The sequence below is a fragment of the Orycteropus afer genome, unplaced genomic scaffold (assembly GCF_000298275.1).
Source record: "Orycteropus afer afer isolate SDZICR_OR568_19922 unplaced genomic scaffold, OryAfe1.0 scaffold00266, whole genome shotgun sequence".
In the NCBI taxonomy this organism is placed as follows: Eukaryota; Metazoa; Chordata; class Mammalia; order Tubulidentata; family Orycteropodidae; genus Orycteropus; species Orycteropus afer.
The window spans coordinates 3,264,506-3,288,414 of NW_006921853.1; the positions used below are offsets into that span (position 1 = coordinate 3,264,506).

The 23,909-nt window shown below is 55.2% G+C and overlaps 4 protein-coding genes across 4 annotated transcripts in view; all 4 read left to right on the forward strand.

Annotated features, from left to right (window-relative positions):
• MAPK3 (mitogen-activated protein kinase 3) overlaps positions 1-5,093 on the forward strand; it is a 6,247-nt gene extending 1,154 nt beyond the window's left edge. Inside the window, exons 2-8 of the mRNA XM_007950196.2 lie at positions 969-1,151; positions 2,959-3,148; positions 3,585-3,701; positions 3,980-4,094; positions 4,468-4,599; positions 4,767-4,876; positions 4,971-5,093. Of these exons, the coding sequence (XP_007948387.2) occupies positions 969-1,151; positions 2,959-3,148; positions 3,585-3,701; positions 3,980-4,094; positions 4,468-4,599; positions 4,767-4,876; positions 4,971-5,093 (970 nt within the window). The remainder of the gene's footprint in view (positions 1-968; positions 1,152-2,958; positions 3,149-3,584; positions 3,702-3,979; positions 4,095-4,467; positions 4,600-4,766; positions 4,877-4,970) is intronic.
• A 2,174-nt stretch (positions 5,094-7,267) lies between these two features.
• Positions 7,268-13,859, forward strand: GDPD3 (glycerophosphodiester phosphodiesterase domain containing 3). Its single transcript, XM_007950292.1, has 10 exons — positions 7,268-7,406; positions 7,731-7,773; positions 8,005-8,140; positions 8,248-8,293; positions 8,454-8,572; positions 8,674-8,763; positions 9,132-9,265; positions 11,148-11,207; positions 11,308-11,359; positions 13,731-13,859. The coding sequence occupies exons 1-10, from the start codon at positions 7,268-7,270 to the stop codon at positions 13,857-13,859; spliced, it is 948 nt and encodes a 315-aa protein (XP_007948483.1).
• A 1,134-nt stretch (positions 13,860-14,993) lies between these two features.
• On the forward strand, positions 14,994-18,023 carry YPEL3 (yippee like 3). Its single transcript, XM_007950197.2, is given in 6 exon segments — positions 14,994-15,330; positions 15,333-15,415; positions 16,050-16,232; positions 16,336-16,379; positions 16,551-16,659; positions 17,934-18,023. Coding segments are annotated over 6 exon segments (846 nt in total).
• Positions 18,024-19,512: 1,489 nt separating this feature from the next.
• TBX6 (T-box transcription factor 6) lies at positions 19,513-23,676 on the forward strand. The gene is made up of 8 exons (XM_007950198.1): positions 19,513-19,630; positions 19,713-19,947; positions 20,855-21,122; positions 21,228-21,374; positions 21,642-21,712; positions 23,046-23,119; positions 23,205-23,388; positions 23,463-23,676. Exons 1-8 carry the CDS (start codon positions 19,513-19,515, stop codon positions 23,674-23,676), a joined length of 1,311 nt encoding a protein of 436 aa, XP_007948389.1.
• The last annotated feature ends 233 nt before the right edge of the window (positions 23,677-23,909 follow it).

Here is a 23,909-nt window from a genome sequence, read left to right on the forward strand (position 1 = left end):
GGGGAGGGGGCTCGGAGGGCGAGAGAGAAGAGGGAAAGGGGTGCTGAGTACTTCCTGAGACGTGAAAACTCGAGCGTCCTGAAGAGGCTGGGTCCAGCGGAGGCTCGGGGAGCGCCCCGGGGAGAGAACCTTTAAGTGCTTGGGGGGGGCGCTGTGTAAGTTCTAAGGGGAGGGGGCTTGGAGGCCATGAACGAGGCATGCATTCTATACGGAAGGGAGGGACATCTGGGTGTATCTGGGAGATCCGTGGGTACCTTGGGGAGGAAAAGGGTGGAGACCTCGGGGCCCAAGAGATTAGCGTTCTTGGGGAGGAGTGAAGGACCTTTGTTGATGCTTGGGACACCTCTGGTCAGGCTGTGCCAGAGCAGTTTTGGGGAGAGAGCTCAGAGCTGGACAGGGCGGGATAGAGCTGCGGGCTGCAAGCCAGGGGCCCGGTGAGGGATGAGGGCCAGAAGTGCCTCCCTGCATCCTCTGGGAGGGGTCTGTGAACTCCCACAGCCCCGCTGTCAGCTTTGGGCTTTTCCTCTCTGCTGCCCTGCTACTCATTCTGACATTCACCGGTGCCTTATCCCTGCTTCCCCGCTCTTCCTATGATACCCTCATCTCACTGTATTTGCATGGTATGTTCTCCACTCCTAGACCTGTCTGGGATTCAGGGCGCTGGTCCTGGGAAGGGGAGAATGAAGGCTCAGGGCAACTAGAATGAAAGGGGGGTGAGGAGAGAGGAAGTCAGCGAGCGGTCAGCCTCTTCCTCTGTTTGTGAAGTCACTGAAAGGCCGCCTGGCTGGTCCCCAGCCTTCTCCCTGGAGATCCCAGGCTTTCACAGCAGGAAGGAACCATCATTGTTTATGACTTGGCCAGAGCCCTCTTCTGCTCCCTCCTCTCCCTGCCAAGGCCTGGGTGGGGCCCCCAGTCCTAAAGTCCCCCTTTGCAAGGCCACACCATCAACATCTCTCTGGCCCTCTCAGCTCAGCTTACGACCATGTACGCAAGACTCGTGTGGCCATCAAGAAGATCAGCCCCTTTGAGCATCAGACCTACTGCCAGCGCACGCTGCGTGAGATCCAGATCTTACTGCGTTTCCGCCATGAGAACGTCATCGGCATCCGAGACATTTTGCGGGCACCCACCCTGGAAGCCATGAGGGATGTGTATCCTTCACCTCTGCCAGATGGCTGGCAAGGCATGGCCTCGGAGCTGGGCTCGGGGCAGCACTGATGTTCCTTCTGGTTCCTTCTTTCCTCTCACCCTCCATAACAAACCCGGTAAAAGAAACTTTCCAGCTTGAGAGGCCACAGAGTGTAAGGGGATCGAGGCCTTCATTGAATCTGGCCTGTGCAGCCTTGGGCTAGTCCCTTCTCTGCTCTGTGCCTCAGTGGGGGGGAGGGCTGGGTGACATAGTCTCTATGGGAGCTTTGTCTTCTGACATCTGCAGTTCTGTGACAGGGTCCAGCCTCTGCCCACAGTTGGTTCTTACTTAACAGACTGGTGATTCTTTCCTTTCGGGGCCCCAGACTGGGAGGGAGGCAGGAAAGAAGAAAACTGCCTTTCCTTAAGGGCCTGCTATGTGCTTGCCAATGGCTTTGATGCTTCTTCAGCCTCTCAACTGCCCCGTGAGGTGGATCTCATCAGCTCCATTTCAAAGATGGAAGAAATGGAGGCTCAGAAAGTCTAAAATCAAGTGGTTCCAGTGCTTCTGATACTGCCCCCTCCCCTCCACCAAATAAGAATTTGTCTTTCTCTCTCAGGCGCTTTCTCTCAGAACTCCACCCTAGTCACCTCTGGACTTGAACCTTGCCCAGGGAGGGACAGCCCGGCCTTGGTTTGCCCTCCCTGGTATCACTTTCCTAGTTTGTTGTCCACTTCCTGCCTGGCTCAGTGGCTTCTGTTCTCAGGAGCTTGTGATACCCATCATCCCTTCCCCTGTCCCAGTCCTCCATCTGAGAGCAGGGGTTCTCACAGCAGAGTCTACAGCCTCCACCACAAACTGGACAGGAAATCTTTGTGCTCACCCCTGACTTGCTGTGTGACCTTAAACCAGTCACCGCCTCTCTCTGGGCCTACCCATCTATAAAACAGCAGGATTGGGCCAGATGGCCTCTGAAGACCTTTTTGAGGCTGATTCTGCAAGACGTTCAGTACTTGTTCCTCCAGAGACAAGCCAAATGACATTTATTTATTTATATTTAATATTTGTTTTATGTTGCAATACGAACGTAAATTTATTCTTCAATCTTCTGATTTTTGGCCAAAAACTCTTCTTTGAGTAGGAGTAAACTGTTGGGAATATCTCCTCATTTTCCTTGCACAAACTATTCCCATAAGGCAGGCATTTAAAAATAAGCAAATATTTAGTGCATGCCAGATGGTATTCATACATTATCTCATTTAACCTTCTCAACACCCGTGTGGCACAGATATTTATAATAGTAATAACAGTTGATGTTTGCTGAGTACTTATCATGTGTCAAACACCAAGCTGACTGCCTTACACAGGTCCTCTCATTCCCCCATTTACAGGTGCAGAAATAGAGGGACGAATAGTTCACAAAGCCAGTGAGTGGTAGAGTAGGGATTTCAAACATCGGTGTGTTAACTCCAAGGCTGGTGCTGTTAACTGTGAAGTTCTACCTCTCAGAGCTCAGGGAAGCTGAGCCATAGAATTTAAATGCGTTGCTCAGAGTTACTGGTGGGTTTGAACTGCCAACCATCTGGTTAGCAGTCAAATGCCTTAGGCACTGCACCACCTGAGCTCCTGCTTGAGATGTGAAGAGACCTCCAAAGCCTATTACTGAGTATGGGCCTCGTCTGGCTAATAATATTGGCTGACAGATTTCCTGTGTCCACAGGGCCCCAGCTGGAGGGGACATGCAGTCTAGTCACCAGGGCCTACTTTCCTTAACTCGGTGCCTCCTGCTACCCCCGGCCTGGGGTGGGGGTCGTTGGTGCCACCCTCAGCTACATCGTGCAGGACTTGATGGAGACAGACCTGTACAAGTTGCTCAAAAGCCAGCAGCTGAGCAATGACCACGTCTGCTACTTCCTCTACCAGATCCTGCGGGGCCTCAAGTATATCCACTCGGCCAACGTGCTCCACCGAGACCTAAAGCCCTCCAACCTGCTCATCAACACCACTTGTGACCTTAAGGTCAGGGATTTGGGTGCTTCTCCCCTCTCCCAGGTGGAGAGGCTAGCTTAGAGCCAGCCTTGCTCTCTCTGCCCCACTGGGCTTACAGTTACTCTCCACATTGCTGACAGAGCTGGGATGAATGGCTCTGTGGGGTCCTAGTGAGCCTGGAGACAGATTTCTCCTTAGCCTGTGGAAGAATTTCTAGCTGGCAGTTGGAAAAGGAGTAGGGCTACCTCAGGAAGTGAGCTTCCTGTTTCCGGAGAGCCAAAAGGCATAGCAAAGGTTTTAGGAACTCCTTAGTGGCTAAGACTATCAGGAAAGGCTTCCTGGAGGAAGCAGGGTTCATGGAGGCATAATGGTAGCCCTTTGTTTACTATAGGGGAGCGGGGAGCTTTGTGTACAGGATGGCTTGGGCTGTGGCGCACCGAGCCTAGCAGCCTGGGTTTGATTGCAGATCTGTGACTTTGGCCTGGCCCGGATCGCCGATCCTGAGCACGACCACACTGGCTTCTTGACAGAGTACGTGGCTACGCGCTGGTACCGGGCGCCAGAAATCATGCTCAACTCCAAGGTAGGGGAGCTCCCTGTAGGGAGTGGGCCAGGTCCCAGAAAGCCCTGGGCAGCCTCTGAGCTAGGCACTGACCCCCACAATGCAGGTAGTCCATCCCCTGGGCTTTTTCACATCGCTGCAGCCCTCGGGCTGCGGACGGAGGCAAACCCTTTGCTCCCACAGGCCTCTGCCCTCCCTGGATGGTGCTGGATCTGGGGTGGGCATAATGGCTTGGCCCAGACAGCAGGGCCTTGGGTTAAGGCTGGCTCAGGAGCCCATCCCTTTCTTTTTCTCCCTAGGGCTACACCAAGTCCATCGACATCTGGTCTGTGGGCTGCATCCTGGCCGAGATGCTCTCCAACCGGCCCATATTCCCCGGCAAGCACTACCTGGACCAGCTCAACCACATTCTGAGTGAGGGGGCCCTGGCCGGCTGAGTGGGAGGGAGACTGGCTGATCAGAAATAAGAATTCTTTAGGGTCGGTCCATCTGTAGGGCCACATATGGAGTCCCTGTATCATCTCACAATATTTCATTGAGGTATTACTAACACCCCCATTTGACAGATGGGAAGAACGAGGCCAAACCTCACACTTAGGAAGTCGTTGAGGCAGAATTTGAGCCTAGGGTTTCCTGACTGCAGACCCCTTACATTTCGCCACCTGGCGAGGTGACTCTAAGGGCCTGCAGCAGATCACCGCGGGAGGGGCTCTTGATCTAGGCTCCTTCCTGTTCTTCTGTCGGCAGGGGAAGAAATCTCTCACCAAGTCACCTGCCTTACCCACAGGTATTCTGGGCTCTCCATCCCAGGAGGACCTGAACTGTATCATCAACATGAAGGCCCGAAACTACCTACAGTCTTTGCCTTCCAAGACCAAGGTGGCCTGGGCTAAGCTTTTTCCCAAGTCAGACCCCAAAGGTGAGAGAGACCTGGGGAACTGGTATGGAATAAAAACTGAGTGTGGAGGGTGCACGAGCCCAGCAGCTGTCTGAGTCCGCAGGCCCCTGGGCACTTAAGAAGTAGAATACTGCTTCTGGAAACTCCTGGGACTTTCCCTTTGACCCCTGATTCCTGCCCTTCCCTAGCCCTTGAACTGCTGGACCGGATGTTGACCTTTAACCCCAACAAACGGATCACAGTGGAGGAAGCACTTGCCCACCCCTACCTGGAGCAGTACTACGACCCCACAGATGAGGTGGGTCAGCTTCCAGCAGCAAGGCTGGCGGGTAGGTGGACGGGCGGCCAACCCCGAGGGCTCACCTGATCCCTTGCCGTCTTTGCCACCACAGCCCGTGGCCGAGGAGCCCTTCACCTTTGACATGGAACTGGATGATCTACCCAAGGAGCGGCTGAAGGAGCTCATCTTCCAAGAGACAGCCCGTTTCCAGCCTGGGGCCCTAGAGGCCCCCTAACCTGGAGGTGCGCCTGCTCGCTGGGGCCTGGTGAGCACTCCCCACCACCCAGGCACAGACTGTCTTCATGCCACATTGTTCAACATGCCTCCATATAGCCTCAAGCTGACCTCACACCCACAAGCTACGTGTGTGGTGGCAAGAGAAGGGCCCAGAGCCTGCCCAGGCCACAGAGCTGTGGTCTCTCCCATCCTCTTGCCCCTAGTTCCACATGCCTCCCTGACAATACCCTGCACCTTCCAGCCCCAGGAGCCATTCCAGGCCCACAGAGGTTATTGGGGGCCCCTCTCATATCTGAGGAACGGAGCCAGGCTGTGACTCCCAGTGTGGGCAGAGAGGTGGGTGGGGCACTGACTGCTTTGGGAGGAACCTGGCAGCACCTCCTTTGACCTAGATGGCAGCCTACTTATACCTAGTGCAGTTCACACGCCTTTGGGGAACGCTGCCCCTACCCCTACCCTTGCCGAGCTTTCTCCTTCCCCAGTCTCCTTCCTGCCTTTCACCAGCTGTGGCCTGGTGGAAAGAAGGCAGGCAGACCTGGGTTCAGACCCCAGCTGTGCCACTTAAGAGCTGTGTGATTTTGTACAAGACATCTTGCCTTTCTGTGCCTCGACTTCCTGGAGACTGTTCTAATAATAACAGCAAACACTTACATAGCACCAAGCACTGTTGTGAGAGGCTTCCACGTATTAACTCTCTTAATCCTTGTAGCGACACCTTGAGATAGATTATATTATTATCACCGTCTTACAGATAAAGTGAGATACAGAGAGGCTAAATATCTACCTGGCTGTAAGGAAGCAATGGGAGAAATGGAGGTCAGGGCTCTGGCAGGGCCTCTCCTGCATACTAACGGCTCCTTACCTACCTGCCTTTTCATTTAGGCCCTGCCTCCTGCCTGCCCCTCCCCTGCTGGACTGTTAGAAAATGGACACCACGTGCCCAGCCCAGACCCCCACAGCCCCGGCCTGCGCAGAGGGTGGGCCTGGCCACCTTCTCCCCCTGTGCTTGGAGCCTCCTACTTCAGGCAGACTCCGACCTTCCTCCCTTTCCTCGTTTCTCCCTCCAGGGCCTGAGGGGCTCAGGAGACCCCAAAGCAACCCCCCCACCACTTTGCTCTGCCTGCACCTCCCCCAGCTCTCCCAGTCTCTGGTAGTTCTGGAATCAAAGGGCCCTGCCTGCCCCAACACCTACTAAGGGGCAGTAAGGAGCCAGGGACACTGAGTAGGGACTCTGGGCTAGCCTCGCCCTACTCACCTGATCAAAGCCCCACCCAATTTTCCCTAAAGGAACATTCCTTCTGAGTCTCAAGGGCTAGTATCCCTGAGGAGCGGGGGCCCAGGCCTCAGCCCTTCCCCCTGCAACGCTGCCCCATTTAATGCCCTGCTGCTTCTGTGTGTGGGTAAAGAGAAGGGAGGTGGGGGCACGTGGTGGGCCAGTGCCCGCTGCCCACCTCCTTGTGCCTGTATCTAATATATAAATATAGAGATGTGTACATGGACTCCCCTGGCTCTGTCTGTGTTCGCCGATACTCCCAGCCCTAATAATGCTGCCTTGAGGACTGGCTCCAGCAGGCCAGCCGCCTGCCAGCTGTGATTTTATTGGACCTCGGTGACCTCTGCTTGCCCACCGTCACCCCACCCAGCTGGCCAGCTGTAAGGAATTCCAGACTCCTGGCAAGAATGGGGTCAATTTTCTTCTTAGTCACTGTCCTTGCCCCCTCTACTGGCTTCCTGTCTAACTGGCTGGGGTTGATTTGGGGGGTGACTCAGGTGCACCCTACACACCCCTGGATTCTTTGAAAATGATAATAGCAGATGTGTTCTCTGGCCACATGTGCCAGTGGGAGGGCAAACATCACAGCAGATCTGCTGGAGGCAGGGGGAACCTCGCTCCCCCGGCGTGGCTGAGGATAAGGATGCTGAGGCCACTGATGGGTCTAGGGTTGTGTGACCCCAGCTGCCTCTGCACCTGCCTCTGCACCTGCCTCTACCCCAAGCCCCAGAAGAGCCTGCAGCCTGGCTTCCAGCCAGCAGCAAGCTCAGCAGGTCCCAGGGGCGTGGTGGCAGCCAGCAGTAGAGCCAGCCTACACTGGCCAGACAGGCAGCGCGACAGCATAATCCATCAGGGACACTGAGCTCGTGGCAGCCAGAGCCCCGAGCGGCAGTGTGGCCATGAGCCCTCTGCTGTGTTATGCGCTGCCTGCCCTGGGCACCTACGTCATTCTCTCCATCTTCTTCCTGCGTCGACCACGCCTGCTGCACACACCCCAGGTTCAGGCCTTCTGTGTCCGCCTGGGGGCCCACCGAGGAGGTCAGCTGAGTGGGGGGAGAGGGGAAAGAGGGCCTAGGCGAAGCGGGATGGAGTGGGGATAGCAAGACAGGTGCAGGGTGGACAGCAGTGAGTAGGTCCCAGGGGCAGGATTGTAGACAAGGGGCAGATTCCGAAGTGGGAGGAGAGAGAGGGCAGTGCATGGAACGGGGAAGAAGCAGCACCTGGGTGGCCTGGGGGGTGATGGGGCAGGCGATCGCAGGGGCAGGCAGGAGGGAAGCCAGCCAGGGGGACTGTGGGGTGAGAATGGCAGGCTGGGCTCCTAGAGCCCCGACATCAGGGACCCACTCCGGCTGCCCCACACAGGATCTGGAGAGAGGCTGGAGAACACCGTGGAGGCCATGGAGAAGTAGGTGCATCTCCCTAACCCGCAGTGGCCATGCCAGGTGGGGCTGGGTGTGTGTGGCAGGACACACTTACTTCCTCGTCTGGTGATTGACACACCGTGGAACTGTGCAGTCAGTGCACAGCCTGCACGCCTCACCTCGAGCTCCACCCCATCTCCCCAAAAGCCTCCCTCAGACTTTGCAGTCTGGCCCCATCCCCCTTCTCTCCCCCTCACTGACCTTTGCTCCCACAGTGCCTTGGCCCAGAGAGCTGACCTCCTGGAGCTTGACTGCCAGCTGACAAGGGATGGTGTGGTGGTCGTGTCCCACGATGAGAACCTGTTACGCCAGTCAGGCCTGGCTAGGGATGTGGGCAGCCTGGACTTCGAGGTGGGCCTTATCGCAGCCCCACCCCACCCACCCACCCCCGTACCCCAGAGAATCACCACACCTCCATTCATGTCTCCTGTGACATCCTCCCTGCTCTCTCCCTGCAGGACCTGCCTCTCTACAAGGAGGAGTTGGAGGTCTATTTCTCACCCGGTGAGAGCTTGGGCTGTGATCCCTGGGCTGAGCCTGGGCTGTGGACCTGGGTAGGGTCATCGCTTCAACCTCCTGCTGTTTCTTCTCTGGACTCATTCCCTGCCCCAACGTCCTCCTCCCCACCACCCGTTTTCTGATCCCATTTCCCCAACCTCCCCAGGCCACTTTGCTCACGGGTCAGACAGACACATGGTGCGCCTGGAGGACGTGTTCCAGAAGTTCCCGCGGACACCCATGAGCGTGGAAGTCAAAAGGGAGAACGAAGAGCTCATTCACAAGGTGGCACTGTGACTGGGGGTGAGGGCAGTGGCCCAGGGTGGTAGCTCCAGGTAGTGAAGTGAAGCCTGGCTCTCCCCTTTACCTCCTGCTCCTCCTCCCAGATAGCAGACCTGGTGAGGCACTTTGACCGCAACGAAATCACCATCTGGGCCTCAGAGAAGAGCTCAGTCATGCAGAAATGCAAGGCTGCTGTGAGTCCACTTTCCCTCCCCACTCGGTTCCCCACTGGCCCTTCCTTCCAGGAGCTGGAATCCAACCCAACCTCAGGGGCCTGACCAGAGGCATCTGGGAGACTTCTGGAGGAACTGGTTCTTAAGCAAGGTCTCAAAGGAGAGGCTGTGGAGAGGTGGGTTGTGGGGGGAGGTGCAGAGAGAGGCACATGATGGGACTGAGGAGGCTGCGCTTAGGCCTCCAGCGATGGGCCAAGATCTGACTTCGGCTCCAAAGGGAGTAGTGAGCCCCTGGAAGTCCGAAGCTGTTGTCCTACAGCCCAAGCCACCACTCGTCCTTCCCTGAAGCAGACACACTCCCTTTCTTACTTCTCCCCTTGTCTCTCCAGAACCCTGAGATGCCCTTCTCCTTCACACTAAGCCGAGGATTCTGGGTACTGCTGCTCTACTATCTGGGGCTGCTACCCTTCATCCCGATCCCTGAGAGATTCCTCATCTCCTTCTTGCCCACCATCATCAACAGGTACTGGCGGCAGGGGCAGGACTCTCCCAGAGCCCTGTGGTCTAGCCCATTGAGTCCTCTCAACCTGGCTTTGGAGGGGACTTACATCTCCCCACATGCCTGGTCTCCCTCAAACCTAACCCCAGAGCCTTTTGAAGACAGTCAATGGCTCTTCTCCGGCATTTACTGATACTAAGGGAGCCATAACTCAAACCAAACTCAACTGCCATCGGGTCGATTCTGACTCATAGAGACCCCCTTTGGGTTTCCGAGGCGGGAAATCTTTACAGAAGTAGATCGTCCGCTCTTCCTTCTGTGGAGCAGCTGGTGGGTTTGCACCTCCAACTTTCTGGTTAGCAGTCAAATGCCTTAGGCATTACATCACCAGAGCTCCTTATGGGAGCCATGAGCCCCCTGAAATTAGATGCAAATGTGTACTGAAGTGAAGTTTTAGGGGACAGAGTTCATTTCTTCACTCGCTCATTCATCCATTCATCCTCAACAGATGTTTATTGACTGCTTACTGTGCCAGGTGCAGTTACATTAGCGATAAGACCAGGGTGGGGTGGAGAAGCCCTTGGTGAATTTACAGACTCCTGAGGAGACAGATACTAATTAGTTATAGCAACACTCTTTCAGATTCTGAAAAGAAAAGGCCTGCTAGTAGACAAAGATTAACAAAGTAACAGCCAAGTAAAACTGAAAACCAAATTCATTGCAATGGAGTGGATGCCTGCCTCTGCTGGGTTTCCAAGGCGGTAAATCTTTATGGAAGTAGATTGCCCTGTCTTCCTTCCGTGGAGCGGCTGGTGGGTTTGAATTGCCAACCTTCTGGCTAGCAGTCAAATGCCTTAGGCACTGCACCATCAGAGCTCCTTAAAGGCTAAGTAAGGAGCTGAATAAGGTATCAGGGCTATGGATACCTCCCTGCCTCTCAGGTCTGCCCTTGGCTTCCTGAGAAGTGGTCCCAAAGGCTCTCTGCTCCCTCTGTTGTCCTGAGAGAAGATCCTAAGCAGGCCCTACAAGCCTTTGCTACAGAGAGATCATTAGAGTACAAATTCTGTGTCCTTCACTTTTTCTACTGGGTTTGCAAAGTAATTGCACATCTTTTAGTTTAACTGAATTTTAAGCACCCCCAGGAGGTATAGGAATCATGACCCTATGGTTCTCATGGAGCGTTTGAGGCTCAGAGAGGCTCTGTGATGTGCCCAGCGTCACACAGCTGGAAGTACACAGCTTAGGTTTGCTCTAGGTCTGGCTCCAAAGCCTGCCTGAACTTAAAAGGGCATCCAAAGTTCCCCCTAGAATGGAACAATTAGGGGCAAGTAGCCGACTAATTCAGGAGCTCTGGTGATACGGTGGTTAAGGCATTTGGCTGCTAACCAGAAAGTTGGTGCTTCAAACCCACCAGCTGCTCCACAGGAAGAAGATAAGGCAATCTATTTTCATCAAGATTTACCAGATGGAAACCCAGTGGGGTCGCTATGAGTCGGAATCAGCTGGACAGCAGTGAGTTTGGTCTTTTTGAGCTAATTCAGTAAGCCCTGTCTCGTCTCAATAAATTGATCAGGGCCAACCAGGACAACCTCCAGACTGGGTGTCCGGCTTGGGAATCAAACTGGGTTTTGGTCCTGCCCCACGACACACTCACTATGTGACCTCAGGCAAGTTACTTTACCTCTCTGAGATAGTTTCTTCAAAATTGTGAGGGGAGGGGCACACCCCGACATCAAAGCATGGACTCAAGGATAACGGAGTAGGAGCTTGCTGAACAGAGGGTGAATTTTTATTTGGGGAACTGCAAAACTTCTTCTGGAGGGTGATGTTCACACTGATCAAGGGAGGCAGTACCACCCCACCCCACCCAACACGGCTGATGCCCCCCAACACCTTCTCTCCCCAGGAGCTACTTCCCATTTTCCTGCCCTGGGCTGAACCAGCTGGCGGCTGTGGCTTCAAAATGGTGAGGTGGGCAAGAAGGTTGGGTTGTGTGTCCCCACAGAGATCCACTCCTGCCTTTCTCTGACCTTTCTCATCATCGCCCTTGCCACCTCCCCACCCAGGTTCATCATGAGGAAAAGTCTGATCCGACACTTGGAGGAGCGAGGGATCCAGGTAGGACTTAACCATACTCCCTCATCAAGCAGGTGATTCAGGGCATGGGCCTGCCAGCTGGGTTCCGGTACATCTGTGCCCCTAGAGAGCTGAGTCACTTGGGCAGGTCGCTTTACTTCTGATCTGTTTCTTCATCTGTAGACTCGGGCTATGGTAGTATTTCACTCTTCAGGATATGTAACTGGTACTGAGTTAGGACTTGACAGATGTGAAGGTGATGATTTATTGAATTTACTATCTTGATCCTTGATGAGGGGACTGAGAAAGACCAGAGAAGGGGAAACCAGCCAACCCCTTCCTCCTCACCTGGGCATCTGCTGTAACCAAGTCATTCAATTAGCAAACCTCTATTGAGCATGTAAGAAGCTCTGGTGGTGTAGTGGCTAAGGTATCTGACTGCTAACCACAAGGTTGGTGATTCAAACCCACCAGCCACTCCACAGAAGCAAGACTAGGCAGTCTACTTCCATAAAGATTTATCACCTTGGAAACCAAATGGGGCTTGCTGTGAGTCGGAATGGACTCCGACGGCAGTGGTTTTGCATTTGGTATTGAGCACGTAAAGGAGCTCTGGTCGTGTATCAGGTAAGGCATTTGGTTGCTAACCAGAAGGTTGGTGGTTCAAACCCATGAGCTGCTCCATGGGAAGAAGATGAGGCAATCTACTTCTGTAAAGGTTTATAGCCTTGGAAACCCAGTGGGGGTGGCTATGAGTTGGAATCAACTCGATGGCAGTGGGTTTGGTTTATTGAGCATGTACTATGTCCTAGGTACTGTTACTGGGGATAGACTAGGGAGCTTACAGTTAGGGTAGAGGAAAGAAACGAAGCAGGCCATCACAAGGGCAGTGAGTGGACAGAAAGCAACAACATGATCCATGAGGTCAGGGAGGGCCTTTCTGAAGAAGTGAGGTGTGAGCAGCTACATGAAGGGGAGAGGAAGCAGCTCAGAGTGGGAGAGAGCATCTCAGGCAGGAGGGTTACCAGTGGAGGCTGGAGCAGTTGGAGGGCAGGGTGCTCAAGGAACAGAGGGGTTCCACAGGCCGCAGCCTGGAGAAGCAGCACATGCCGGGTAGGGGATGGCAGCTGAGGCCGAGGCCCCTGTGATCCAAGTAAGGAGCTGGGACTTCAGCCCAAAGGGGAAGGAAGCTCTTGAGGGTTTTGAAAAAGAGAGGAGAGAACTGATCCAATACAGGTTTGTTGAGGTGAGGGTTACTCTGGCCACCATATGGAGAGGAGATTGTGGGGAACCAGTATGGCAGCAGAGAGCCCCCTAGGAGGCCACTCCTGCCACTGATAGGCCTTGGGCCTGGGTGGCAGCAGTGGAGACAGATGGAAGAGTTAACTCCCAGAGAAAGAGGCTGGGACCCAGCTGCTGGTTGGATGTAGGGGAGAGGGGCATGGGCATGACAGAGCTCTCAGATCAGCCCTCTGACTTCAAGGACCTCAGTCCTGTGAGATTGTCAATCCAGGTCATTTGTCAGATTAAGAACACTGAAGGTCCAGTGACTTGACTGGGTTAAAAGTGCCATCTCCACCTACCTCATCACCCGCTGGGAAGCTGCGGCTACTGGTTAATGTTCAAAAGCCAGCTACCGAAAAACCAAAAAGGCCTTGATTGCCATGTCAATGTCCCTGGTATAAATACTCCTGTTGTTGTTATATGCCATCGAGTCGGCCCCGACTCATAGCGACCCCTCCTTGGGTTTCCGAGGCAGTATCACTACGGAAGTAGGATTGCCCAACCTTCCTTCCAAGGAGTGGCTGGTGGGTTTGAACCGCCAGCCTTCTGGTTAGCAGTCAAGTGCCTTAGACACTATGCTACCAGAGCTCCTGTAAATACTCCTAGCTCTGATCAATTTCACCACCCACCAGCCACTCCTCGGAAGGAAGGCTGGGCAATCTACTTCCGTAGTGATACTGTCTCAGCAACCCAAGGAGGGGTCGCTATGAGTCGGGTCCGACTCAATGGCACATAACAACAACAACAACAACAACTGATCATTTTTAAGCTACCAACAAGTCACTAAATGCAGAGTTGGGAAAAGATGTGTGGTAGCCCTCCATTTTATAGCATTGCCACCATACAGAAAATCTTAGAACATAAACTTAAAATATAGAAAAATATTTAGAAAGTAATGAATTTTGAATACTTACTACCTTTGTTTTTAACATACTTTATTTAAAATTATACGTGCATATAATTTACTTTTTAATAGCACCTGTGTTTAATAGCCAGTTTACAAAATTCTTGAGAATTTAAGTCCGCCACAGCATGCCACTGCTGGGTGGGCTCACAGAAGAGGAGATAAAGCAACACTCCAGGTAAAGTTGAGTTGTTTGCAAACTACAAGCCCTTCCTCCCTACTCAGGTGATATTTTGGTGCCTTAATGAAGAGTCGGATTTTGAAGTGGCCTTTGGCCTGGGGGCCACTGGTGTCATAACCGATTACCCCACTGCCCTGAGGCGCTATCTGGACAGCCACAGAGCGACCTCCTGAGCCCAGAGGCCTTCACTCTCTCCTGTTCCTCTTTCCCAATAAATATCAGCAAAAAAGGAAGACCATTGACGTGATGGATCGACACAGTGGCTACAACACCGGCCTCAGACACAGCAACAGTGTGACAATGGTGCTGCGGGGCCAGGCAGTGTTCCATTCTACTGTCCACTCAGCCTCACAACAGCAATAAATATTTTCTTTTCAGTCATGTGTTTGTGCTTAGGAGGGCATCCTTGATAAACATGGCAGCTGAGGGCAAAGAAGGCCCGGGGCCAGGGCCTAGGGCTCTAACCAGTTTGACCCACTGGTTCCACTACATTCCTGACCCAGAGTAATGTTACACCCTGTGCCAGCCGGCCATGCTGTCCTCAGGAATGTCCCTTGCAGGGCCAACCCAGGTGTCTTGGCCCTCAGCTCCTTGAGTGCCACAGTTGATGGTTCCATTCTCCTGAGGCCATTCACTGCATGCAGCAAGGGACTTGATTCTCCCACATCCTGCCCCTGTGGGGCTCCCCTCCCCTGGGCAGCAGAGGGTGGGTAGCAACAGGACAGCTGACACAGCCCCATCTGCTGCCTCAGCAGTTCAACCTTCCCTCTGGAAAGCCTGGCTTCTGAACAAGCTCCCTGTAGTCCTCGGCCCTCCCCAGCACTGGTTCGTTAGTCATTTATCAGTTGACATATTTCACAAATGTTTGCCAGGCCAGGCTGGGTACTGGGGTACCAGCGCTGAAAAGGCAAGACCAGCCAGATAGACGTGTTTAAACAGACATCTTCCACCGAATCTGAGGGAGGCACCCAACCCAGGGGTAGGGACTTGGGTAGAGACTGCTTGGGGGAGGTGATACTGGACAATGGAGCCGGCCTGCTCCAGGATCTGGAATTCATTCTAATTCATTCTGAGTCTTTGCCTGCTGCTACGGCAAAAACTATGGAATCGGACCAAAGTGAGAATCCCAATCTGTCTCTTACCAGCTGGATAACCCTGGGAGATTAGCTAGACATCTCTGGGCCTCATTTGCTCCGTTTTTGGGGACAATAGTAGGAACCGCCTTATGGGATACGTCGCAGGGATTATAAGAGGGAGGCGCAGGCGGTGGAAAACGCTGGTAGTTACGACTATTATTTTCAAGGTGCATGCGTCCAGACACCGCCCCGCCCCCTCCCGGTCCCTGTCCCTTCAAGGACCACCAGGGGCCAAAAGGGCGCCCGGGTCCAGGACGCTGCAGGCCCAGGCCCACGGGCTGGGTAGCCGGCCGCAGCCGCATTTCCGGGCCGGCTAGGGTCCGGAGCAGGGGGAAGGGCAGGCCGGGCCTGCGCTGGCCGCCGGATGGCGCGCCCCCTCATTTGCATGCTGCACGCCGATTGGCCACGGCCGCCGCCGGGACGAGAGGCCGTCCCCCTCCCCCTCCCGCCGCAGCGGCGGCAGCAGCTGGTCTCGGTGTAAACAAGTCGCGGCGGCTGCTAACCCGGGCCGTGGGGACGGCGCCCACTAGGAGCGCCCCCCACTCTTAGGCCAGGCCACTCCGGCGGACCGGGCCCCCGCGCGCCCAGGCGAGGTGAGGCCCCGCGCCCCCGCCCAGCCAAGAGGACTGCCCCTTCCCCCGGCGCCCGCTCCCTACCCCCCCCCCGCGCCCCAGGTGAGCTCCAGGGTCCCAGGTAAGGCTCCGCGATGCAGGTAAGATCCTTTCTGCATAGTAAGGCCTCAGTGCCCCCAGGTAAGAGCCCCTCCTCTTGTAGCTGACCCTCCGCCTTCAGTGAGGCCTCTTGCCCCCTCTAGGTGAGGGACCTTCTCTCCAGGTGAACTCTCTGTATCTTTAGTGAAGCCCCCACAGTCCAAATGAGGTCCCAAGGACCACATAATTCTTAACCTTCCATGTGCCCCCCTAAACTGGGAACTGACAGCCTGTGCACTCTAAAGCCCCTTCCTCCAGCTTCAACCTCCAGGCCAGCAGTGGTGAGCCTGGAAGCAGGTGGGTGACTCACCTTGAGCTCCTTAGCCTCAGTTTCCACGTTCATGCAACCTGAGGCCTCCTCAGTGAGTCAAAACTGAGACGACTCTGGCCCCTGGGGAGGCTGCTGGCTCTGGTGAGAAAAGACAGCAGCCAAGAGTGACAGAGAGTCCCCATGGCCCTGGGCGTGCCTGCATGTGTGGCCCAGGTCCTGACAGCCCACTGCCTCCCTCCCTGGCAGGCACTGGGCTCCCTCTGCTCCCCGTGGGCCGCTCCCCGCGTGGGGCCACTGCCCCCGGCCCCCGCCATGGTGCGGATTTCAAAACCCAAGACGTTTCAGGCCTACTTGGATGATTGTCATCGGAGGTATAGCTGTGCCCACTGCCGCGCTCACCTGGCCAACCACGACGACCTCATCTCCAAGGTAAGCAGACCACAGGTGGGCTGCAATGGGAGGTCGGAGGGGCTGCCTGGCAGCTCCCCACCAATTAGCCCTGACCCCCTCCTCTCCTCTTCCCACCCTTTAGTCCTTCCAGGGCAGTCAGGGGCGTGCCTACCTCTTCAACTCTGTGTGAGTATTCAGTCTCCCTCATCTCATTCCCTGACCTCTGCTGTGACTTGTGACCCCTGGCATCATGCTGAGGCTCCCAGAGTTCCCTGAGGCAGGAAGCTATGATCACCCTTCGGTGGAAGAGGACTTATGATAGTGGGATCCTCCCTGGGACTGCCTCTGTCCCCACAGGGTGAACGTGGGCTGCGGGCCAGCCGAGGAGCGGGTGCTGCTGACAGGCCTCCATGCTGTCGCTGACATCCACTGCGAGAACTGCAAGACCACTTTGGGTTGGAAATATGTGAGTCAGTTACCTCTGACCCCAGGCTCTCCTTTGACCTGGCATCCCATCACTTGTTCCTCACCACCAATCGTTTGGTGATCTTTCAAAGTGCACAGGCTTGGCGCAAACAAGTCAAACTGCCTTTTGACACCCTGGCCGTGCTCGATTCTTTTGTTACATTCTGCAAGGGCTTTTGGAGATGAGGATATAATCACAGAGTTACTGTTCATTGAATGCTGTATGCCACGTGCTTGGCATTTATTATTTCATTCAGTCATTACAACAATCTTGTAGGTAGAGTCTTTTATTACCTCCATTTTACAGAAGGAGAAACAGAGGCCCAGAGATGTTAGGTAACTTGCCTACGGTCATACAACTGGTGAGTAACCCAGTAGGGACCAAAAATCCTAGTTTGTTTTGTTCCAAACTGGTGACCACCAGATTAGATTGTCATTCAGAGGATGGGGGAGGTGATCCGAGACAGCAGTCTGGAGCTTGGATCCATAGGTGTCCTTTTCCTCTGTCCCCACTGCCACTGCTGCTGTCCAGGGTCTGACTTCACTAGTCTGAGTCACATTTCCTTCTCTGGCAGTTGAAGATAAAGTCACTGCCTGGCACCCAAGACTGTTCTGGGGATCTGATTAAATGCAGCAGAGGATGGTCTTGGAAAAGTGCAGGGGACAGGATTACTCAGGCCTGGCTTGGAGGTATGGGGCTTCTGTGAGGTGATCGCATCAGGCAGAGACAGACATGCAGACAACCCTGACTTAAGTTCACCTCTGGCCCTGCCACAGATTTGCTGTATGTACCTGGGCAAGTGCTTGGCCTTTCTGGGCTTCTGTAAAATGAAGAGATGTCCTCCTCCAGAGGTCAAGGAACTCAAGTGCCGACCAGGCCAAGCAGAAACTAGATTTGCAGAAGTGGCAGTAGAGCTCTAGGGAAGGAGTCTGTGGTAAACTGGAATGAGCCTGGCCTGCCTGTATTTCAGTGTTTTAAATTATTTTTTATCAAACTCTGCTGGCCAAGCAGCACATAGGCACAGGCTGAAAGTGGCCCCTGGGCCACCAGTTTGCAACTCCTGGCATATGAAATGTTTTAGATACTTCATATCCTTTCTACCCCATGGTGAGAAATTTGGCTCTGCCATCTACCAGCTGTGTGACCGTGGGCAGTGGCTTGGCTTCTCTGGGCAACAGTTTCCTCATATGTAAAACGGGGCCAATCACATCCCATCTTCCAACAGCTTGGGAAGCCTCTTGCTCCAGGGATGACCGCCCCTCCTCTCTTTTCAGGAACAGGCCTTTGAAAGCAGCCAGAAGTACAAAGAGGGGAAATACATCATTGAACTCAACCACATGATTAAGGACAATGGCTGGGACTGACTGACCCCTGCTCCTGACGCATGTGGCTCCAGCCTGGCCTGGCCGCCAGGGGGCGCCACTGGCCTCCTTCCTCACGAAGGGCGCCCGGCCCCTCAGAGCCCCTGCAGAGGAAGGACCCAGCTCCTGTACATATATTTTATTGCATGCACTGTGACCTTGGGGGGAAATCGGAAGGGGGACTGCACCTCCGCTCTCCTGCGATCTGGCTGGCTTGGATCTCATTTTTAAACCCTTTCTACTCCACCTGCCCCATAGCTATGGCCTTAGTGTTGCTCTTTAGGTCCCAGTACCCAGTCTGCCCGGTAAACGTATCGTTCCACCGACCCCTCTTACCCCGCGCGTCAGCACCCTTCATTCTGTAGCGTTTGTAAATAATAAAACAATGGAGTGGAGACAGTTCAGGCTCACGTGGAATCGGGAAGGGGGGACTCAAATGCAGACGCCTGGCCCTACAGACCAGCTCCTTTCTCAGCCCTGACAGGTGTTGGGGCAGGCACGGCCATCCATTCTGAGAGCCTTCGCTCCTGGGTCCTGGCTTCAGCCATCTTCTCTGGGACCCTGGATGGGTCTCACGGGCGATGGAGATTCGCGAGCCCACGCTGGCTCCCTGGGCCCGGTCGTGGGCTAATCTCCGTCGTCTGGGTTTTAGCGTTTTGCCGCCGCCTAGGGGCAGCTCCTCTGGGAAGCAACCCCGCCGCCGGTTTTGCCGCCCGTCTTGCCGAGACTACAACTTCCAGCGGCCCCAGCGCGATCTCCGTTTCCTTCGTGCCGCGCTTCGGCGCTGGGCCTTCTGGGAAATGTAGTTCCCCAGCACAGGACCTGCCGTCAGCGAAACTGGAGTTATGAGCACCTCTAAACTTCCGAGCCCTGGCCGAGGGTGGAGGTTTTTCAGAATGGGAACCAAGGGGGAGTCCCAGGGTTCAAGCCTCGCCTGCGGACTCCTCGAGGTCCCTGCGTAATAATAAGCTCAGCCCGTATCCCTCCAGCCCTGCACTTCCTTCTAAGCTCCATCCTCCAAGTGAAAGGGGTGTCACCTGCCAGAAAAGTCTAGGGCACCAATGCCTGCCCCAGGACTCCGGGCTCGTCCCCAGGGTCCAGGCCCCGCCCCTCGGTAGTTTATTCCTAGCCGGGGCTTCCCCCGTGGGAACGGGGACCAGCTGGCCGGAAGCGCCAAACTGCGTCCCCTATCCGAGCCCCGGGGATCAATCAGGCCGAGGAGTTAATTATGTAATGAGGGAGCAGGGGGTCGGGACTAATGAAGGCGCCTAGGGGAGGGAGGAGGAGGGGAGGTTACCCAGGTATCCGGCCCCCTCTTGGACCCCTCCGAGGCCCTAAGGGTCTCCACCCCAGCCCAACTCCAGGGCCCCAAAGAGGGGAGGGGCTGTGATCTTGGGTCTGGAAGGGGCTGAGCAGCGAGCTATAAAGGGGGCATCCCTCCCCACTGGGGGGACTCTAGGCAGCGTGACCTGAGGCCAGACCAGGCTACTCCATGTACCATCCACGGGAGTTGTACCCCTCCCTGGGGACCAGCTATCGCCTTGGCCCCCCTCAGCCTGGGGCAGACTCCAGCTTCCTGCCTGCCCTGGCCGAGGGCTATCGCTACCCGGGTGAGCATGGGGACCGCTCCTGTCTGGGGACCTGGGGATACTGTGGCCCTCAGCTGGGTCCTTATCCTCCCCTCATCTCCAGATCTGGACACTCCCAAACTGGACTGCTTCCTCTCTGGGATTGAGGCTGCTCCCCGTACCCTGGCCGCACCCCCACCTCTGCCCCCTCTCCCCCCGGTCCTGGGCACTGAGCCAGCCCCTTCAGCCCCCGAGGCCCTTCACTCACTCCCTGGGGTCAGCCTGAGCCTGGAGAACCGGGAACTGTGGAAAGAGTTCAACTCCGTGGGAACAGAGATGATCATCACCAAAGCTGGGAGGTGAGGGGGGGTGGGCGAGGGTCAGAGGACCCAGTGTGCTCTGGTGGGGGTCTGCGGGGAGAGGTAGCGTCACTGGTGACAGGTCTAGGCTTAGACCACTGTTCCTAGGATGGCCAGAGCTCTGCCTAGGTCACACTCTGATTGTGGCCTGGGTCAGGGATTACTCTGTGACTGGATCAGGGGTCACCCGATGTCAAGGGTTGAGGCAGCCTATGGAATTTGCCGCTGTGTTTAGGAGACAATCTGTGGCAAAGGTCATAGGTCAGTCTGGGCTAGGGTCAGGAAATCTGGCTAGGTTATAGGTCAATCTGTGTGGCTGGAGTCAGGGGTCAAGGGCCAGACAGGGACCAGCAGCAGAGAAATCTGGCCAGTGTCAGGGGTCAGTGTGTCACTTGGTAGGAATCAGCATGTGGCAAAGTCTGAAGTTACCCTAGGGACAGGGACGTGGTCAATGTGTGGCTTGTCGGGCTCTCTTTCTAGGCCAGGAACTTAGCCAGTGGTGTGGTGAGTCCTCTGCTCTGCTGAAGGCAGGGTATAATTTTTGAAGAGAATTTGTCCAGCAGGTTGCAGATTCTGAGGCTGGAGATCAGGTGAGGAGACCAGGAGGCTCCTGGCAAGACTGCAGGGAGCAAAGTTTGTCACCATACTTCTGCAAGTAGAGTTTGAGGGGCTGGCAGTCAGGGAGCCTAGCTCTGTTCCTAACCTGTGGTATCATCTTGGTCAGATCCCCTCATCTGGCCGTCTCATTTCCCCATCTGTAAAATGGGACCAGACAACCTTTCAGCCCTAAGATTCTGCCTTCTGAGTTCAAATTCCACCTCCCTCAGTGCTTCTCTGACAGAACTGGGTGAGCCGGTTCCTGGCCAATGGGTAGCTCCAGGCCTCTCTCATCCCCTCCCCTGTCCAGGCGTATGTTCCCAGCATGCCGAGTGTCAGTCACAGGCCTAGACCCTGAGGCCCGTTACCTGTTTCTTCTGGATGTGGTTCCAGTGGATGGGGCCCGCTACCGCTGGCAGGGCCGGCGCTGGGAGCCCAGCGGCAAGGCCGAACCCCGCCTGCCTGACCGTGTCTACATTCATCCCGACTCTCCTGCCACCGGAGCCCACTGGATGCGGCAACCTGTGTCTTTTCATCGCGTCAAGCTCACCAACAGCACGCTGGACCCCCACGGCCACGTGAGGCCCAGGCTGGGACTGCAGGATAGGGGCTGGGGGTGGTTCTGATGGGAGGTCAAGGCCAGGGCCAGAAGCAGGCAGTCACTCCATTTTCTTCCCTCTCAGCTGATCTTGCATTCTATGCACAAATACCAGCCCCGCATACACCTGGTGCGGGCCACTCAGCTTTGCAGCCAACACTGGGGGGGCGTCGCCTCCTTCCGCTTTCCAGAGACCACGTTCATCTCCGTGACAGCCTACCAGAACCCACGGGTGAGTGGCCCTGCTTTGGGGGGGTGGTGGTACCCTACCCAGGCTGCAAGAGCTATGACCCTGACTGCATAGTACCTAAGGCATTTGACTGCTAACCAGAAGGCTGGCAGTTCAAACCCACCTGCCACTCCTCGGAAGGAAGATTGGGCAATCTACTTCCGTAGAGATGCCCCCTCGGAAACCCAAGGAGGGGTTTCTATGAGTCGAATCAACTCAATGGTAGTGAGGTGTTTTTTTTCCTTTCTGTATGTGTGTGTGTGCCCCCAGATCACACAACTGAAGATCGCAGCCAACCCTTTTGCCAAGGGTTTCCGGGAGAATGGCAGAAACTGTAAGAGGTAGGCATTGTTCACTCACACATTCAGCAACTGTGTGCTTATCACCCACAATGTGCCAGGCACTGTGCTGGATGCCAGGAGCCCAATGGTAAGTGAAAACGACAATAACTTAAAAGCATCTGCTATGTGCCAGGCACAAGAGAGCTCTGGTGGTACAGTGAGTAAGACATTTGGCTGCCAACCAGGATATCAGCGGTTCAAACCCACCAGCTGGTCCGTAGGAGGAGGATGAGGCAATCTACTTACAAAGATTTACAGCCCTGAAAACCCAATGGGGATTGCTAGCAGTTGGCATCCACTTGGTGGAGGTTGTGGGTTTGGTTTTTGGACGTGCCAGGCAGTTCTAGGCATGTGGATAAGTAAACCAAGGCCCCTGTCCTCATAGAACTGATATTCTAGCGGGCAGAGCAGACAGTAAACAAGATAGATAAATGTTACTATTAAGGATAATGTCCAAAGAGAAAAGCAAGCAAGCAGGGAAGGAAAATAAAAAGGACTATAGTGAGATATTAGAAGGCCTGGAAGTAGTTCACTGAGGTGAGGACATTTGAGAAAAGATCTGAAGGAAGCAAGGGAGTGAGCCAGTGGCTATCTGGGGAAAAGCATGCCAGAAGGTGGGAACAGCATGTGCAAAGGCCCTGAGGTGGGAGCCATGCCTACAGTGTGGCTGCAGTGGAGTGAATGGGTGAGTCAGACATGAGGTCAAAGGTGATGGCAAGAGACTGGTGGACAGTAAAAGTAAGGACTTAGCTTCTAGGCTGAATACAGGCTCCCAGAGCTGGCTCCTGCCCTCCAGATGTATTGTCAGAAGAGACAGACATTCCTGAAGTATCATCCTAATAAATATAAAAACTGTGTCCATGACAAAGGGTATCTGGGAGGGTGTGTGGTGCTCAGACATCAGGGAGAACTTCCTTAAGGAAATCATACTTGAACTAAGATGAAAAGTATGAGATAAGCAGGTGAAAAAGAGACAGAAGATCCCAGAGAGAGGCCTCGAGTTGGTTGGCAAGTTAAGAGGGACGGAAAGACAGCTGGCATAGATGGAGCAGGAGTAAGGTGGGAGGAGCCGGGGTCAGACCACGCAGGACCTTTGTAGCTTGGGAGGAAGTCTCATGGATCTTCAATGCAATAGGAAACCATTGAAAAGCCAGCTCTGCCACTTCCTGGTTGCTTAATTCTCTGGCTTTCAGTTCTTTCATCTGTTAAATGGGTACAATGGCACCTCCCCGATAGGGTCCCTGGGAGGGTGAAATGCCTGGCACCTGGTACGTGCTATTATCATCACCAGCACCACCATCATCATCATCATCTCATCATCACTGTTCCCCAGGGAGCGAGATGCCCGTGTGAAGAGGAAACTTCGGGGCCCAGAACCAGTTGCCACAAAGGCCTATGGGAGCGGAGGTGAGTGCAGCCCCAGCAGTGGTGGGGGCCAGGCTTGCCTTGCCCTCCCTCTGCAGCCCCCCGCCCGTCCCTTGTGTGTCCTCAGATACACCCGGTGGGCCCTGCGATTCCACACTGGGCGGGGACGTACGTGAGCCAGAGCCAGAGCAGGCCGCAGCAACTCGGGGCGCCCCCTCAGCTCCAGTGCCTCCCTGTGGGGGCCCCAGTGCCGAGGCCTACCTTTTGCACCCTGCAGCCTTCCACGGGGCCCCCGGTCACCTTCCAACCAGGTGAGTGGGACAGGACACAGGGCCGGGCCGGGGGTCCCTCCCTCCCCCCGATCTGATACACCTCTCTGCTTTAGGACCCCTAACTTCCCTGAGGTTCCAGACTCTGGGCAGTCAGGCCCCTACTCAGCTTCCTTCCTCGAGCTGCAGCCCGGGCCCGGGGGCTCAGGGTACCCAGTGGCTCAACCTACAGCACCCTTTGCCCCTCACTTCCTCCAAGGGGGCCCTTTCCCCCTATCCTACCCAGGACCTGGGGGTTACCTGGATGTGGGCTCCAAACCAATGTACTGAGCCATTACTGGCCACCATGTCCTCCATCACAAACCTCCAGCTCCCCTTCCCCCAGCCCTGTAGCCCCCTCACTCCCACGGGCCCCATCCCCCACACCAAATGGCTGCCTCAGGCCTGCCCCCTTCACACTTTGATTCCACTCCCAGCCCCCTCTGGCTTCAAAGCCTGAGCAGGGATGCCGAGTCCAGCTGGGGCCGGCTTCCCCTCCTCAGCTCTCACCTTGGTGTGAATGG

Bases quoted from the DNA above. Each gene is read 5' to 3' on its own strand.
- TBX6 (XM_007950198.1), top strand. From the start codon at position 19,513: ATGTACCATCCACGGGAGTTGTACCCCTCCCTGGGGACCAGCTATCGC. The intron at 21,123-21,227 runs GTGAGGCCCAGG...CTTCCCTCTCAG, and splicing joins CGCTGGACCCCCACGGCCAC to CTGATCTTGCATTCTATGCA. The intron at 23,120-23,204 runs GTGAGTGCAGCC...GTGTGTCCTCAG, and splicing joins AAAGGCCTATGGGAGCGGAG to ATACACCCGGTGGGCCCTGC.
- GDPD3 (XM_007950292.1), top strand. From the start codon at position 7,268: ATGAGCCCTCTGCTGTGTTATGCGCTGCCTGCCCTGGGCACCTACGTC. The intron at 7,407-7,730 runs GTCAGCTGAGTG...TGCCCCACACAG, and splicing joins CCTGGGGGCCCACCGAGGAG to GATCTGGAGAGAGGCTGGAG. The intron at 7,774-8,004 runs GTAGGTGCATCT...TTGCTCCCACAG, and splicing joins ACCGTGGAGGCCATGGAGAA to TGCCTTGGCCCAGAGAGCTG.